The 19,444-nt window shown below is 40.8% G+C and overlaps 1 protein-coding gene across 2 annotated transcripts in view; it reads right to left on the reverse strand.

Moving 5' to 3' along the window:
* The window catches only part of mmp24 (matrix metallopeptidase 24), a 63,154-nt gene that overhangs the window by 38,838 nt on the left and 4,872 nt on the right, over window positions 1–19,444 (reverse strand). For both annotated transcript variants that reach the window (XM_053636220.1, XM_053636219.1), the window contains exons 2-3: window positions 7,769–7,917; window positions 2,159–2,266 (exon numbers count right to left, since the gene is read on the reverse strand). In XM_053636220.1, coding sequence (XP_053492195.1) covers window positions 2,159–2,266; window positions 7,769–7,917 — 257 coding nt within the window. The remainder of the gene's footprint in view (window positions 1–2,158; window positions 2,267–7,768; window positions 7,918–19,444) is intronic.

Here is a 19,444-nt window from a genome sequence, read left to right on the forward strand (position 1 = left end):
AGGGCGCAAATTATTTTCAAGAAAAAAAACACAGGTAGGGCATCATTTGGGTACTCTGTGTATTTTGTTGCTTTTCAAATAATGTGCATAAATGAAAAACCCCGCATTCCCTCTCCCTCTGCATTTTTTTTTTTGCTCAGGAGAGGCAGACCTTAGCCTGCCTTTTAATTAGCTGTCAGTGCAGACCAGTGTTGCCAACTTAGCGACTTTTCAGACCCCTTTAGCGAATTTTTGGACAAACCTTAGCAACTTTCCAAATGTTGCCAGTACTGTCCTGCAGGTGCAATTTCTTGCTTTCCCGTTGCACTCACACCTCTCTCTGCGTCTGCTCTGTTGAGTGAATGGCTGAGAGCTGGAGCAGCACATTCCGTTGATGGCACGGCAGCTGACATATACTACTTTTACATGGACAGCAATAATATAATTATTGACCTTATTCTGAATAAGACAATATTCTGATTACAGTGTTTACATGAGTTGCCTTTGGAATATTCTTTTCATGTTCCTGTTTTACATGTTATATAGCATAGATTGATTAATGCACACGTCATTAGGTCCCCATGCCATGTCGTCCGACGTTCCCTCCAGAATTTCACGTATTGACATACAGTTCGTCTTCATTATGGTACCGTATACAGTTTTGGGTGTCTAATTTTTAATTTTACGAGAGCTTCAAGTGCAGTTAATTATTTGTCATGCAATACGTGCAGATAGACAACTGCTTGAAGCCATGGGCTGTGTCTGAAACCGCATACTTACCTACAAGTATTTCGCCTACTATATAGTAGGTAAGTATTCAGTTTCAGACAGAGCCATGCTCTCTTGTTTGCCGTCAAACGGTTGACCACTGCCTTGTGTGTATATGTCCTGTTGCAAGATGCGGTGAAAACTCCCACACGATGTTAATAGTGTGATTAAGGTGTGTATATGTCTATAATACACTTCGATAATGTGACTAAAATAGGAATACTCCATGTCTTAATTTGATTTGTGTTTAATTCGAGTATGACTTTAGCCGGATTAAGGTAATCCAAAATCGCTGTTTACATAGTAGTTTCTTAATCAGAGTATTGTCTTAATCAGGTTAATGTCAGATTATTGTTGTCCATGTAAACGTACTGATAGATGTGAATGTAAAAAGAAGCAAGTGCATGTGTCCCACTGATTGATTTAACAATGTCATGGCTAATGAGACGCACCCTTCATACCAATTTGCATAATTCGTATGTGAATGTTTTTTTGGAACGCAAGACAAATGCAACGTGTTTTACATGTAAAATAGTACACACTATTACAACCTAGTTCTCTTGTTCAAAGTAGTTATAGTGTTGAGAAACATTTTTGATCATTCATGTTCCTTACCTGTCAATTATATAGTTTGATAAAAGTCATAAGTTATTTTAAAAATCATAAAAGTTATGAAAGTAATAAAAAAAAGTACAAAAACACAAGCAAAAAAATCTATCTATCTCTTTATCTATGGATATCTTATAGATATCTTATAGAGATATAATCTTATAGGTTAGGTTATATATAGATAGATTTTATATAGAATAGATAATCATCATACCTGGTCTATTCCAGTGGGGGGGGGGGGGGGTGCCACATGATAGGGGAGACTTAGGGGGCTTTAGTTACAAAAGGTTGAGAACCTCTGGTTTAAACAATCAATCTGACAGGATACACCAGGGTAACAAGAAACACCTGTCAGTCACATGTTCCAATATTTTTGGTCACCTACAAATTGGGTAGTCTGATACACAATGTGCCATGTTCTTTGTCATTTAACACATCTACATATAAATACCAGGAAATACAAGATGAAAGCATATTCATCATTTGATCTCAAATCCAAATGTCTTCAATCTACAGCAAAAACATTAATTGGCCTTGTCATTCCAATAGTTTCAGAGGGGACTGTAGAGAGCATTTTGAGAAATAATTATAGCATTTTGAGAAATAAGTGCTAAACTTTAGTAGAAATTGCTTACACTGAAATTAAGAGAATGCACTGTACTGTAGATATACCCATACACAGTATTCTCTCTAATTAATTAACCTATCACTTTATTCTCCATTCATCTTTACTTTTATTTTGTAAGTCAAATAATAGCTACATGTAATCAAAAATCACCTTGCTATGAAACAGTATTTATACCTGTATGTAATTTTTTTGTCCCTCCATTTTTGACCAGTGAGAGCATAGCGCTTATTTCTCCTCCGTTGAGGGTGATCAGGAACCCCACACCGAGGTTTCTTCATCCACCTAAACAATGAGCAGACACAAACAACAAATTACTTTCTTTCATAATCAGCAAATAAATGCAAGCACTTTCAGTCACAACATTTTGCTTTACTTAAAAAGAGGCTGGAAGATAATAGTAAATATTTGTGACATTACACAAAAGGATATTGATAGTATGTACAGTGGTGCTTGAAATTTTGTGAACATTTTAGAATTTTCAATATTTTTGCATAAATATGACCTAAAACATCAACAGATTTTCACACAAGTCCTAAAAGTAGACAAAGTGAATCCTACTAAACAAATGAGACAAAAATATAATACTTGGTCTTTTATTTATTGAGGAAAATGATCCAATATTACATATCTGTGTATGGTGAAAGTATGTGAACCTCTAAGATTAGCAGTGTTACGCCACGGCCAGCAGAGGGCACTGTGGCTCGGCTTCTGACGAGTCACGTGACATTGTTTTTGTTCGCTCGCTTCCGGATTGAGCATTTCGTATTAAGTGACTTTAATTTGCCCCAGGTGTCCATGCTTTGAGTTAATCATGTTCTTGATTTAAATGCCTGGGTGACTGAGCACTTCGCTCAGTATTATATCGTGTCTATAGTTTGTATAGTTGATGTCGTTTGTCTCCATGCCACGATTCCAGTTTTCCGGTGAAGACCGCGTTTTCTTTGATTGTGAGTTACATGTCTAATAAAGACTTTGATCTGCACCTGCATCCGCCTCCAGTCCCGATCCGTTACAAGCAGTTAATTTGAAGGTGAAATTAGAGTCAGGTGTTTTCAATCAATGCAATGACAATTATGTGTGAGTGAACACCCTGTCTTATTTTAAAGAACAGGGATCTATCAAAGTGTGATTTTCACAACACATGTTTGTGGAAGTGTGTCACGGCATGAACAAAGGAGATTTCTGAGGACCTCAGAAAAAGAGTTGTTGCTCATCAGGATGGAAAAGGTTACAAAACCATCGCTAAAGAGTTTAGCCTCAAGTCCACAGTCAGACAGATTGTGTACAAATGGAAGAAATCCAAGACCATTGTTACCCTCCTCAGGAGTAGTTGACCAACAAAGTCACTTCAAGAGCAAGGCATGTAATAGTCCATGAGGTCACAAAGGAACCCAAGTTAACTTCTAAGCAACTAAAGGCCTCTCTCACATTGGCTAATGTTAATGTTCATGAGTCCACCATCAGGAGAACATTGAACAACAGTGGTGTGCATGGAATGGTTGCAAGGAGAGTCACTGCTTTCCAAAAAGAACACTGCTGCCTGTGTGTATTTGCTAAAAATCACAGGGACAAACCAGAAGGCTATTGGAAAAATGAGACCAAAATAGAACTTTTTGGTTTAAATGACAAGCATTATGTTTGGAGAAAGGAAAACGTCTGGGTTATGCATGTAACAAAGTTCCCTGACAAGAGAGCGAGACATTGCGTTTGCCGAAAGCTGTGGGAAGTGCCCTCGTGCCTGACCGGTATCTGAAGCTTGTGTAACATCAAGCCTATTTATAAGCCTGCCGTGATCAGGTGACGTGACAATTAAGCGCGTCACGTGATACATAAATAACACCTGTGAACCGCGCCATCAGCTTCTATTATCTGAAGCGAAGACACAATTCACAGGCATTCCTCACAAAGCTATGCAACGCCTTGTTCCCTTCTCAGGGAACAGGGTTACGTGCATAACCCAGATGTTACCCTTCAAAGGGAACTCCACGTTCTGTTAGCTGAACGCTGTGGGAACGACAATACCCACTCTGTCATACTGAGGGTACGGCCTGTTCAAAAAGATCCAAGCCTGAGGGTCACTGGAAGACACTGGAGCCCGGGCCGGAATGTATATCCAGGCTGTAAAAATCGAATGAATGTGTGCGGCGTAGACCACCCCACCGCAGCACACACATCCTGTAAGGATACCCTTTTTCACAAAGCCTCCGAGGAGGCGACCCCACCTAGTGGAATGAGCCCTTATTCCCAGAGGCATAGCGAGAACGTGCCTCATAAGCGATAGAGATTGCTTCCACTTTCAAATTAGAGATGCGCTGTTTCAACACAGCATCACCTCTACTGTCGCCACTCAAGAGGACCAACAGCTGCTCTGACTTACGCCACTGGCCAGAGCGGTGGACGTAAGTACAGAGAGCCCTTACTGGACACAGTCGGTGCAATTTCTCTTGTTCCAGTATGAGGAACAGAATAGGGCAGAAAGCCTGCTACACTACTGGCTGGGGAACAGATGTAGGCACTTTAGGAATATAATCAGGCCTAGGATACAGGAAGGCCTTGGCTAATCCAGGGGTAAAGTCAAGGCAGGACGGGGCAACAGAGAGCTTGTAGCTCTCCTTCTCGCTTGAGATGTCAGGGCCAGCAGAAGAGCTACCTTTAGAGTCAAATGCGGCACCTCAAATGCGGCACCTGACAGACCTTCCAGGACCACAGAAAGCTCCCAGGATGGTATGCTTGGTCTGAAGATGTGCCTCAGCCACCTGACACCACGCATAACCCTCGAAGTTAGAGGATGTTACCCCACCGAGGCTCCAACAATAGGGGCAGGGCTGGCTGCAATGGCGGAATAATCCAACATCGAGGGGTTATAAATACGGCTTATGCATGGTTTTCCCTCAGATGCGTGATATTTTGTCATGTACTTCTGGAAAAAAAGCCGAGCTTTCTGCACTGTGAGGGATTTATTTTCACTGGGGAGAAAAAAGCTCATCCAGCCTTAGTAATCACTTCAAGCAGCTCTCAGTTTTAAGCAGACCCTTCTGACTCGTCTAGGTCAGAGAGGAATTTTTATTATTTTATTTTCGTGTGTGTGTTTTTTTTGTTTGTTTGTTTTTTTTTTGGCTTTCCATAGTGGAAGGAGGAGTCGCGACGCGAGCTCCAAAATCCAGTGGAGAGCCGGACCCGGAAGACAGAGCAAGTGATAGAGCAGCGCTCATCTCCAGCTCCTCTTCCAGATCCATATGGGATTCCCCGGACCTGAGACGACTAGCTGCACGGCAGAGGCCGGCCCAGATCCGCGAGGCTCTGAAACCCAACTCACTTCGGCTTCCAAGAAGAGCGCGAGTCACGAGCGGAGCTGCTTAGTTGTAAGGCGTTCACAAAGCGCACAGTCAGACCTCTCGAGGGCTGCCATGGCGTGCTCCGAACCTAGACACTTCACACAGAAAGTGTGCAGTCCTCCCCGTGATGAAACAGGAGCAAGGCATAACACACTTCCCGAACTCTCTCACTCATACTTTTCTCCCTTTTTTTTTTTAAAGGGACAGAAAAGAAAAGAGATTTTTCTTTTTTTTCGGAAAAGGAAACGAAGAGTCTTTTTGCAAGCATTACACAAACGACTGACATGCAGCCTCGCTGAAGATAATAAGGCTGATGGCGCGGTTCACAGGTGTTGTTTACATATCATGTGACGCACTTAATTGCCACGTCACCTGATCATGGCAGGCTTATAAATAGGCATGATGTTTCACAAGCTTCAGATACTGGTCACGCGTGAGGGCGCTTCCCACAGCGTACAGCTAACACAACGTGAACCATATCCCATGTGTGAAACCTGGTGGTGGTAGTATCATGGTTTGGGCCTGTTTTGCTGCATCTGGGCCAGGACGGCTTGCCATCATTAATGGAACAATTAATTCTGAATTATACCAGTGAATTCTAAAGGAAAATGTCAGGACATCTGTCCATGAATTGAATCTTAACATTAAGTGGGTCATGCAGCAAGTCAACTACCCTAAGCACACAAGTCATTCTACCAAAGAATGGTTAAAGAAGAATAAAGTTAATGTTTTAGAATGGCCAAGTCAAGGTCCTGACCATAAACCAAAATAAATGTTGTGGAAAAACCTGAGGCAATCAGTTCATGTGAGGAAACCCACCAAAATCCTAGAGTTGAAGCTGTTCTGATCTGAGGAATGGGCTAAAAGACTGATCAACGGTTACTGGAAATGTTTAGTTGTGGTTATTGCTGCACAAAGGGGTCACACCAGATACTGAAAGCAAATGTTCACATACTTTTGCCACTCACAGATATGTAATATTGGATAATTTTCCTCAATAAATAAATGACCAAGTACAATATATTTTTTTATTGTACTTTTTATATGGTGGCCACTTTTTTGATATTAACTTCTCAATAGAGACATGTAACTCAACTCTAAATACAGCCCTTAATGACTATAAGATAATGTATATGTTTCACCTATCTGGTGTCACCCTGTCATCTAAGGGAGTTTTTCCTTGCCACTGTCACCTCTGGCTTGCTCATTTAGAATCCAAATATACATCTGGATTAATTTCACGTTAATTAAATAATTTTGTTTTTGGGGGTTTTTCTTCACAGCTCTCACAATGTTTCTGTCATCAGCTATTGTTTTCCTTGACCAACCCATTCAGTGTCTGTTGCTCAGTACACCAGTGGTTTCATTCTTTTTCAGGACATTCCAAATTATTGTACTGGCTATGCACAATGTGCTGAAAAAGTTAATGCTGGCTCTGGCAGATAGGTGTACGGACACACAGTGCATCGCAGCTTGCTACATATGGGGCTGCATAGCCACAGACCGGTCAGAGTGCCCATGCTGACCCTTGCCCACCGCCGAAAACACCTACAACAGGTACAACTTACCTGGGGAAGAGATGGCACCTGGATGCATTATTGGAACAAGGCAAGCCAGCAGAGGCAGTGTGATGCTCTGAGCAGTGTTCTGCTGGGAAAACTTGTGTCCTGGTATTCATGTGGATGTTACTTTGACATACCACCTGCCTTAACATTGTTGCAGACCAAGTATACCCCTTCATGGCAAAGGTAGTCCCTAAAGGCATTGGCCTATTTCAGCAGGATAATGCTGAAATATGCTGAATGCAGAAAAATGCAGAATGCAGAAAAATGCTGAAATGCTGCCACACTGCAAAAAATGTTCAGAAATGGTTTGAGGAACATGACATAGAGTTTAAGGTGTTGACTTGAACTCCAAATTCCCCAGATCTCAATCTGATCGAGCATCTGTGGGATGTGCTGGACAAACAATTCCAATCCATGGAGGTGCCTTGCAATTTAGAGGTCTTAAAGGATCTGCTGGTAACTTGGTGCCAGATACCACAGCACACCTTGAGAGGTCTTGTGGAGTCCATGGCTCAATGGGTCAGAGCTGTTTTGGTGACACAAGTGGGACCTACACAATCTTAGGGAGGTATTTTTAATGTTATGTCTGATTGGTGTATGTGGTTAAAGCCCAACTGGCTTTGACAATATGCATACAGTATATAGTTGAAATAATACTTCATGGTAATTGTTTTATATTTGACAGGGGATGGACAAGTAATAGCCATTCCAGATATTTTCTACCTGCCATTATGAAAACGTGCATGTACGTAGAACGTGAAAATTATAACTTTTTGCAGAAACTGACAAGACAGAGGCAAGCAGAACCAAGAGTGATTTATGGCCTGCCAGTGTGAAATTACCTTAAAAAATACTTGTGCATGTTTATATGTGCAAGTACTCACTCTATGGTTGTTTGGTCAAGTACTCCAGTCACTGGGATGCCATAGAACCACTGCATAGCAGCAACTGCTGATTGCATGGCTTTCTCCGAACGCAGGTCTGATGTCCGGATGTCATGCGGGAGTAAGTAGCCGTAGTTCTTCAGCCATGTCTGAGCAGACATATACAAAGAAGAGATACATGATAAAAATCAATGAACATTACACACAATAATTAAAACTTCACAAAACCCCTAAATCATGTCTAAATAATATACAATCAAGGCCAATAAATGGTCAGTGCTGAGAAAAGAAAATAGTTAAAAAAAAAACAACAACAACAAAAAAATACATGCTTCTAATAGGGTGCTAAAATTTCTGTTGTTAATATTATATATAATATTATATATTAATCTATTGCAAAGTGTACCTAATGTTAAGTTATATTAATGTATATTGTGATCTGCTTATGCTCAAACCTCCTTATATTTTTTAGCATAAAAAGGAAAGTCTTAACTTAATAAAGAAGCATAAGTTAATATAGATGTCTCCTGCCTTCTAGTCGCCACTATCTCAAAATTCACTCAACTTGGCTTTCATCTCTCTTCACTGACATGTGCAGAGTGAAAGGCAAGGCCCTCATTTTTTTAGGGTCTTGCATGGCTTTATGGTTATGTTCCTAGCTGACGATAGATTTTTTTTCACATGAATGTATCATTTGCAGAATTTCATTGGCAGAATTGATAGAAGATTGAAAGCTACCCTGTAGCAAAGCTAGCACATGGTCAGCATTCCTGTTGTACTATCATACCTCTTTCACTCTGAATCTAAGGGGAGGAGATGTTGTTCCTTTGAGTATAACTTTACTGGGAAAGCACTTTACAACAATGCAAATGCTAAGCCTGGCTGAAATAAGACCTGCAAAACTAGGAATCTTAGGCTTTGACAAGAACAACCTACAGAGTCTGGCAGGTGTTAATACATTCATAGATAGTCAACAGAGAGTCAAAATAGAATAATTTTTCATGTACGACACAGTCCCCATCGTTATCCTGTGTTACTAATACTTGACACAGATTTGATCATCCTGAGATGGCTAAGGATTTGTAGTGAGTGGTATTATTATTCTTATACACTCACTGTCCACTTTATTAGGAACACATGTACACCTGCACATTCATGCAGTTATCTAATCAGTTAATTATGTGGCAACAGCGCAATGCAAAAAATCATGCAGATACAGCTCAAGAGATTCAGTTAATGCTCACATCAAACATGATGTGTGATCTCTGTGACTTTGATCATAGCATGGATGTTGGTACGAGAAGGGCTGGTTTGAGTATCTAACTGCTGATCTCCTGGGAATTTCACATACAAAACTCTATATTTAACACAGAATGGTGCAAAAAACAAAACAAAACATTAGTGAGCAACAGTTCTATGTGTGGAAACACCTTATGATGAGAGGTTAGAGCAAAATGGCCAGATTGTTTGAAGCTGCCAGGAATGATTTAGTAACTCAAATAATCTCTTTACAACTGTGGTGAGCAGAAAAGCATCTCAGCATTCTGGATGGGCTACAACAGCAGAAGACCTCATTGTGTTCCTCCCCTGTCAGCCAAGAACAGGAATCTGAGGCCATCATGGGCACAGGCCCACCCAAATTGACAAGCTTGACAAAATGACAAAATTGACAAAATGGGCAGACTGGAACATGCAAATGAGCTAAACCGGTTTTTCAACAGGTTTGACTCAGCCCCCACCCCAGAGAGCTCAAATGGACATTCACACACTCCTGATGATGAGGACAATACAGGAATTGTCCTACTGCACAGTGCTTACTCACACCTGGAGAGGCCAGGAAGCACACTGAGAATCATGTTTTTCGGTTTTTTTATTACATTTAACACCATCCGGCTGCCTCTGCTTGCAGAAAAGCTCTGAGACATGCGGGTAGACCATGACATGGTGCCCTGGATCATGGACTATCTCACCAGCAGACCACAGTACGTCCGACTGCAGGGCAGCCTGTCAGATGTGGTGATGTACAACACCGGTGCACCTCAAGGAACCTCAAGGTGCTTTCACCCTTTCTATTTACCATATACACCTCTGACTTTAGCTTCAACTCTGGAACGTGCCACCTCCAGAGATTCTCTGATGACTCCTCCATCATGGGCTGCATCAGTGAAGATAAGGAGGAGGAGTACAGAGGCGTAGTGGAGAGCTTTGTCAGATAGTCTGAGGATAACCACCTTCAGCTCAACATCGGCAAGACCAAAGAACTGATAGTGGACTTCTGCCAAAACAGAAAGCCCCCAACACCTATTACCATCCAGGGGGAGAAAATAGAGATGGTGGACTTGTACAAGTTCCTGGGAGTGCACATCAACAGCAAGCTGGACTGGTCAGAAAACACCGAAGCTCTCTACCAGAATGGACAGAGCAGACTGCTCTTTCTAAGGAGGCTCAGGTCATTTGACGTGAGCAGTAAGCTACTGCAAATGTTCTATCAGTCTGCAGTAGCCAGTGCCCTGTTATTTGCTGGGGAGGTGGAATTAAGGCTGGGGAGGCTGACAGACTCAACAAGTTGGTGAAGAAGTCCATCTCTGTTGTTGGTCACAAACTGGACAATCTGGAGACAGTGGTCGAGAAGAGAATAAAAACAAAATCAGGTCCATTTTGGGAAATCCTCTTCATCCACTGTATGCTGAGCTGTGGCAGATGGAGAGCACCTTCAGCCATAGGCTCACCCCCCCCCAGGTGCAAGACGGAACGCTTCAGATATTCCTTTTTTCCGACAGCCATCAAACTGTACAACACCTAGCCACACCCTCCTTTGACTTTACTTTTGACTATACTACAAATATGCTACTACACTGTTGTAATAAGGTGCCATACTGTACTTTTTGCACTGCTCACACATCACATCACTGCTTCACAGCTTTTGTTATATGTCTACACTGATCGTACAGCTGCAATTTGCATATAGTATTGTACATATGCGATATTTACATACACTTGTATAGTGGGACTGTACACTGTTGCTTGCTGTAAATACTGCTCATATGTGTGTGTGTGTGTGTGTGTGTGTTTGTGTGTATATATATATATATATATATATATATATATATATATATATATATATATATATATATACACACACACACAGTATCTCACAAGTGAGTACACCCCTCACATTTTTGTAAATATTTGATTATATCTTTTCATGTGAAACACTGAAGAAATGACACTTTCCTACAATGTAAAGTCGTGAGTGTACAGCTTGTGTAACAGTGTAAATTTACTGTCCCCTCAGAATAACTCAACACACAGCCATTAATGTCTAAACCGCTGGCAACAAAAGTGAGTACACCCCTAAGTGAAAATGTCCAATTTGGGCCCAAAGTGTCAATATTTTGTGTAGCCACCATTATTTTCCAGCACTGCCTTAACCCTCTTGGGCATGGAGTTCACCAGAGCTTCACAGGTTACCACTGGAGTCCTCTTCCACTCTTCCATGACGACATCACGGAGCTGGTCGGATGTTAGAGACCTTGTGCTCCTCCACCCTCCGTTTGAGGATGCCCCACAGAAGCTCAGTAGGGTTTAGAGACATGTCCATCACAGTCCATCACCTTCACCCTCAGCTTCTTTAGCAAGGCAGTGTTCGTCTTGGAGGTGTGTTTAGGGTCGTTATCATGCTGGAATACTGCATACTGGTCATGCTCTGCTTCAGTATGTCACAGTACATGTTGGCATTCATGGTTCCCTCAATGAACTGTAGCTCCCCAGTGCCGGCAGCACTCATGCAGCCCCAGACCATGACACTCCCACCACCATGCTTGACTGTAGGCAAGACACACTTGTCTTTGTACTCCTCACCTGGTTGCCGCCACACACACTTGACACCATATGAACCAAATAAGTTTATCTTACTCTCATCAGACCACAGGACATGGTTCCTGTAATCCATGTCCTTACACTGTTTGTCTTCAGCAAACTGTTTGCGGGCTTTCTTGTGCATCATCTTTAGAAGAGGCTTCCTTCTGGGATGACAGCCATGCAGACCAATTTGATGCAGTGTGCGGCGTATGGTCTGAGCACTTACAGGATGACCCCACCCCTTCAAGCTCTGCAGCAATGCTGGCAGCACTTATACGTCTATTTCCCACAGACAACCTCTGAATATGACGCTGAGCACGTGTACTGAACTTCTTTGGTCAACCATGGAGAGGCCTGTTCTGAGTGGAACCTGTCCTGTTGAACCGCTGTATGATCTTGGCCACTGTACTGCAGCTCAGTGTCAGGGTCTTGGCAATCTTCTTATAGCCTAGGCCATCTTTATGTAGAGCAACAATATTTTTTTTCAGATCCTCAGAGAGTTCTTTGCCATGAGGTGCCATGTTGAATTTCCAGTGATCTGTATGAGGGAGTATGAGAGCGATGACACCAAATTTAACACACCTGCTACCCATTCACACCCGAGACCTTGTAACATTAACAAGTCACATGACACTGGGGAGGGAAAATGGCTAATTGGGCCCAATTTGGACATTTTCACTTAGGGGTGTACTCACTTTTGTTGCCAGCGGTTTAGACATTAATGGCTGTGTGTTGAGTTATTTTGAGGGGACAGTAAATTTACACTGTTATACAAGCTCTACACTCACTATGTTACATTGTAGCAAAGTGTCATTTCTATAGTGTTGTCACATGAAAAGTTATAAGCAAATATTTACAAAAATGTGAGGGGTGTACTCACTTTTGTGAGATACTGTATGTATATATATATATATATATATATATATTGTGTGTGTGTGTGTGTGTAAATAAATAAATAATGTATATAGAGTTTGTGCTTATGTCTATACATATTTATACATCCTGTATATACTCTTTATATATCTCTGTATTGTTCTCCTTTCTATCTCTTTTTATCTCTTTTTTACACTTTTTTTGGCTGCTGCTGTGACATCCTAATTTCTCCATCTGGGGATTAATAAAGTATTATCTTATCTTATCTTAAATTGGACAGTTGAACATTAGAAATAAATCAGCTGGTCTGTGTAAAGACAGAACAATGAGCAGAATTCCATGGGAAGCTCTGAATCCACACTCTAGGACCATCTGAGCCATAAACCAGAGATTCTGTCAAGATGGTGCCAGCATGTCTGAGCTAAAGATGAGGAGGTGCCAAGGCTGATCAAGACTAATGATCCCAGAGGAAAACTGGCTTGGGAAGCAACACCAAAGTTATAATTTATTCCCTGGGATCAGGACTTGACTCAGAACAAATGGACTAAACAGCTAAAAGTAAACACAAGGCGATGAAAGGGTGGTTCCAAGGGGGAGCTGTAACCTATATTAACCATGCCATCATATATGGCAAGTTAAACGTTATCATTTGTAACATATATTACCCATGCCTATTACCAAAATGTAACCATTGTGCTTTTTGTGTTCATGCCATCATATCTAGCAAGTTAATTGTTATGATCTGTAACCTATATTATTACCCATGCCTATAACCAAAATGTAACCATTATGCTTTTTATTACAGTGAGGGAAAAAAGTATTTGATCCCCTGCTGATTTTGTACGTTTGCCCACTGACAAAGAAATGATCAGTCTATAATTTTAATGGTAGTTGTATTTGAACAGTGAGAGACAGAATAACAACAAAAAAATCCAGAAAAACGCATGTCAAAAATTTTATAAATTAATTTGCATTTTAATGAGGGAAAAAAGTATTTGACCCCCTCTCAATCAGAAAGATTTCTGGCTCCCAGGTGTCTTTTATACAGGTAACGAGCTGAGATTAGGAGCACACTCTTAAAGGGAGTGCTCCTAATATCAGTTTGTTACCTGTATAAAAGACACCTGTCCACAGAAGCAATCAATCAGTCATATTCCAAACTCTCCACCATGGCCAAGACCAAAGAGCTCTCCAAGGATGTCAGGGACAAGACTGTAGACCTACACAAGTCTGGAATGGGCTACAAGACCATTGCCAAGCAGCTTGGTGAGAAGGGGACAACAGTTGGTGCGATTATTCGCAAATGGAAGAAGCACAAAAGAACTGTCAATCTCCCTCGGCCTGGGGTTCCATGCAAGATCTCACCTCGTGGAGTTGCATTGATCATGAGAACAGTGAGGAATCAGCCCAGAACTACACGGGAGGATCTTGTCAATGATCTCAAGGCAGCTGGGACCATAGTCACCAAGAAAACAATTGGTAACACACTACGCCGTGAAGGACTGAAATCCTGCAGCGCGCGCAAGGTCCGCTGCTCAAGAAAACACATATACATGCCCGTCTGAAGTTTGCCAATGAACATCTGAATGATTCTGAGGACAACTGGGTGAAAGCGTTGAGGTCAGATGAGACCAAAATGGAGCTCTTTGGCATCAACTCAACTCGCCGTGTTTGGAGGAGGAGGAATGCTGCCTATGACCCCTGGAACACCATCCCCACCGTCAAACATGGAGGTGGAAACATTATGCTTTGGGGTTTTTTTTCTGCTAAGGGGACAGGACAACTTCACCGCATCAAAGGGACGATGGACGGGGCCATGTACCGTCAAATCTTGGGTGAAAACCTCCTTCCCTCAGACAGGGCATTGAAAATGGGTCGTGGATGGATATTCCAGCATGACAATGACCCAAAACACATGGCCAAGGCAACAAAGGAGTGGCTCAAGAAGAAGCACATTAAGGTCCTGGAGTGACCTAGGCAGTCTCCAGACCTTAATCCCATAGAAAATCTGTGGAGAGAGCTGAAGGTTTGAGTTGCCAAACGTCAGCCTCGAAACCTTAATGATTTGGAGAAGATCTGCAAAGAGGAGTGGGACAAAATCCCTCCTGAGATGTGTGCAAACCTGGTGGCCAACTACAAGAAACGTCTGACCTCTGTGATTGCCAACAAGGGTTTTTAAACCAAGTACTAAGTCATGTTTTGCAGAGGGGTCAAATACTTATTTCCCTCATTAAAATGCAAATCAATTTATAACATTTTTGATGTGCGTTTTTCTGGATTTTTTTGTTGTTATTCTGTCTCTCACTGTTCAAATAAATCTACCATTAAAGTTATAGACTGATCATTTCTTTGTCAGTGGGTAAACATACAAAATCAGCAGGGGATCAAATACTTTTTTCCCTCACTGTATGTTGTATTTATGCCATCATACATGGCAAGTTAATTGTCATACCAAAGTATGTCATGTTTAGTATCTGTGTGCTGGATTTTACAGTTCAAGAATGTTTGTGGACAGCATATTTTAATAACTCACACTGTAATCTTACTGTAAGAATAAGAACCCAATTAACACTAAGTAAGTGTGGGGAAAATAGAAAGTATGTGACCCAAAAGGTGACATGCAAATTAGTTGGAGGGGAAGGCAAAACTAGTCACCAGTTTTCCTGAAAATAACCTCTGGGTTAGCCAGAAAGGGTTAAAACCCCATGACCAAGCTGGCAACGGCGAAGTCCCAGTTTGTCAGTATCATCTAGTTTGTCCTTTTGTCCTGCTGTTCAGTCTTCATCTACTTTCTTTACGTTTTGTATCAGTTTCTTATCAAATCAAGTAACTTGATTTTCCCAATGTCTTTTGGTTAATTATACACTGAAGTCTTCATCTTAAATTAGCTTTTGGTGTGATTGACTTCTTCAGATCTCTGATCCAGATTCTATAAGATCTCCTGACAGCTGATGATGTCTCAATACTCTCTTCCTACGAACTATGGCAACGCCAGTATGATACTTAATTAAGCTGGTGCAGTAAAAGCTAAGAGTGTTACAACCCAGTTCACGATAATACATAGGTTGAAATTCATAAATTGATGGTTCGCTCAGGTCATGGTCTAACTAAATTCCATACACTCCCATAAAATCTAGCATTCTATCAGTTTTTCACTAGAAAAGTAATTTCTTCTCTGTCATTCCTGTGTATTTGTATGTGTGTGTTTGTGAACATGTATTAGATTAGTTTCTATGTGGTAGTTTAGAATAGTGTAATAAAGTCTTGTCTTGTGAAGTTGTACTGTGATTTTCTGCTTATAATTTAAGTCCCTAAACTGCCTGATCTTGTTATCTTGCTAGGAAATAGCACTGTCATCATAACTAGAAATTACTGTCAAAGGCCATGAGAGCAGTACATTTCCAGAATTAATGTACGTCTTCACCAAAGTTTTCGGTGGACGAATAAGTTGCTGTAAGTTGAGAGAGCGAGAATGTCATCCCTCCCACCCAGAGAGCACAGCAAATTTTGCTCCCCTGGCTCCTGACCATGGATGGCTATGGCACTGTCAGGATTCAATGATCTTCCAACAATAGACTGACGGCTTTTCTGACACCTGACCATAACACTCATATATGTGCTTGTTCCCCCCTTTGCTGTTACAATAACCTTCCCTCTTCTGGGAAGGTTTTTCACTAGATTCTGGAGCATGGCTGTGGGGATTTGCCCATTCAGCCACAAGAGCATTAGTGAGGTCAGGCACTGGTGAGGTGGCCTGGGACACATTTGGCATTGCAATTCATCCCAATGTTCACAGGGGTTGAGCTCAGGGTTCTGTGTAGGCCACTCAAGTTCTTCCACTGCACACTTGGTATACCATGTCTTCATGGACCTAACTTCATGGGCACTGTCATGCTTGAACAGGTTTGGGCCTCTTAGTACCAGTGAAGAGAAATCGTAATGCTACAGCATGCAAAAACGATCTAGACAGTTGAGTGCTTCCAAATTTATGGGAACAGTTTGGGGAAGGCCCACATATGGGTGTAATGGTCATGTGTCCACAAATGTTTGGCAATATAGTGTAAATAAAAAAACCAACCAACCAAAAAAAAACATTCAATCACATTATCAACACTACCTGCACTTTGAGTGATACCCATTCTGTAGAGGGCAGTATCAGCAATTTGAAGAAATACTAAATAAATACATTGTCAGCAGTATTTATAAGTGCTAGGGCTGCAACCATTGTGATGCTTTGTTATGCTTCTAATGCAATTGCACTGTTTGAACCCCAGAGGTCCCAATCTCCACAACCCATTGCTGTCTTTCATACAGTACGTTTACATCGACTACAATATTCCAATATTAACCAGATTAAGACAATACTCTGATTACAAAACTACTACGTAAACAGTGGTTTCTGAACCTTAATCTGACTAAAGTCATACTCGAAGTAAACACAAATCAAATTAAGACGGGAGTATTTCTATGTTAGTCGCATTATCGAAGTGCATTACAGACATGTACACACCTCAATCACACTGTTAATGTCGTTTGGGAGTTTTCACCGCATTTTGTGACAGGACACGTACACACACTGCAGTGCTCAACCGTTTGACGGGAAAACAAGAAAGCATGGCTGTGTCCGAAACCGCATACTTACCTACTATATAGTAGGCAAAAGACATGTAGGCAAGTATGCAGTTTCGGACGCAGCCCATGGCTTCCAGCAGTTGTCTATTTGCATGTATAGCATGAAAAATAATTAACTGCACTTGAAGCTTTCGTAAAATTATAAATGAAACAGTCCAAACTGTATATGGTACCATAAAAAGATGAACTGTATGTTCATATGTAAAATTCTGGAGGGAACGTCAGACGACGTGTAAAACAGGAACATGAAAGGAATATTCCAAAGGCAACTCATGTAAACACCTTTCAGAATATTGTCTTATTCTTATATATGCCTTACTCTGATTAAGATAATAATGTGATTAAGGTGTTTACATGAGTCACTTTTAGAATACTCCTTTCATGTACCCGTTTTACATGTTATAGAACATAATTAGATTAACGGCACACGTCATTACGTCATCGCGGCACGCCGTACAACGTCCCTGCAGAATTTCACGTATCAACATACAGTTCGTCTTCGTTATGGTACCGTATACAGTTTTGGGTGTTTTTATAAAAATTTTTTTACGAACGCTTTAAGTGCAGTTAATTATTTTTCATGCTATACGTGCCAATAGACAACTGCTTGAAGCCGTGGTGTGCGTCCCAAACCGCGTACTTACTGTCTATATAGTAGCTGAGATACATGTATTTTCCCCCACTACAGGCCTATAGTAGGCAAGTATGCGGTTTAGGACGCAGCTGTACTCTCTTGTTCGCCGTAAATCGTAAAACTGCCGTGTGTGATCGTGTCCTGTCACAAGATGCGGTGAAAACTCCCACACGACATTCATAATGTGATTAAGATGTTTACATGTCTGTAATACATGTCCATAATGCGACTAAAACAGGAGTACTCCACCTGTTTTAATTTGATTAGAGCTTAATTTGAGTATGACCTTAATTAGATTAAGGTAAGTAAAAATTGCTGTTTACATGGTAGTTTCTTAATCAAAGTATGGTCTTAATTGGGTTAAGAGTGGATTATTGTTGTCCATGTAAACGCATCTATAGAGAGCCTGTGAGATTACCAGGAATCAGGAATGCACTTGTGAGGTGGCCAATAGCTCTGGAACACAGCGACGTGCATTATAGTTTATATGGTGACACAACCACGTTATAACAGTTAAAAAGAGCTCTTCAGTAACTTTCCACCAGCCCAACGCCACTAAAATCTACAGTGCCCGAGAGAGAGGCCACAGAATTCAGGCATTTTAGTTGACTTTGGAGCTCTATTGCTGATTAAAATGACACCTTAGGTGCTGCTACGGAGCTCATGATGTTTCAGTTGATAATTTTCCTTGGGTCAGAGACTTTATTTATTCCATCTTTTCAAATGTATTAAATTTTTGGAAGAATTTATAAATGCATTTATTTATTTTAAGATATGGTGACAGTAGTACATTCGGTTTACAATTTTTAACCCCAGTTTGTATAAATTTTTTATTCATTTAGTTTTATACAGTAACGCAGAAAATAGAGAATGATAAATCAGTCTATGAAAATTGGTAAGGCACATATATGCTAAACTATTCCATTCAATTGAAAGGAAAATCCATAAATGAACCCTGTCACAAAATTTGGCATGCCATATTTCATTTTCTACATACTTTTTGATGAACATTTTCTTCTCACCTTAATATAATAATGGCTGTTCAAACTAACGAGAGAATAAGATGACAATTTAAAATGCAAACAGAGATAAACTACCTCACATGAAGAAGACAGAGGAAAAAGGGAAATGGGACAAGCTAAGCCAAGGGAAAATAAGATAGGATGTGGACAAAGAGAGTGAGCAGGAGAAAGATGGGCGCAGAGAGTGTACAGTAGATGGAGGTTGGGGGATGGGAACTGTAAGTCCATCAACACTGGAGGAGAGAAGCACAGACAAAGAAAGAAAGACCAGCTGCCATCTTTTTTGTTCTAATGCTTACTATATCAAAATGATATCAGTCCAGCTAACTTTTACCTTTTTAGAAGAAAGCATTATCATTAATTTATTGATCAATGTCTATCAATATGTTAATTATTTAATATGCATTGTTAACAATGATTACTATAACTGTGTAATATTTACTTATATGCTGAAGTATAAAGACAACAAATCAGTAATTAAATAATAATTGTCATGGTTATGCTGAATAAGGCACATGACTATGTTTCCCATCAGCCACTTCACCTCACTGGATTGCGGCACACTCACATCACATGACTGGTTGCACCTGATTCATGTTTTAGTTTAAAAAGCACTAGTATTTAAGTCACGGCTTGCACAGCACTTATAGTCTA

Source organism: Ictalurus furcatus, chromosome 11 (genome assembly GCF_023375685.1).
Source record: "Ictalurus furcatus strain D&B chromosome 11, Billie_1.0, whole genome shotgun sequence".
Classification (NCBI taxonomy): Eukaryota; Metazoa; Chordata; class Actinopteri; order Siluriformes; family Ictaluridae; genus Ictalurus; species Ictalurus furcatus.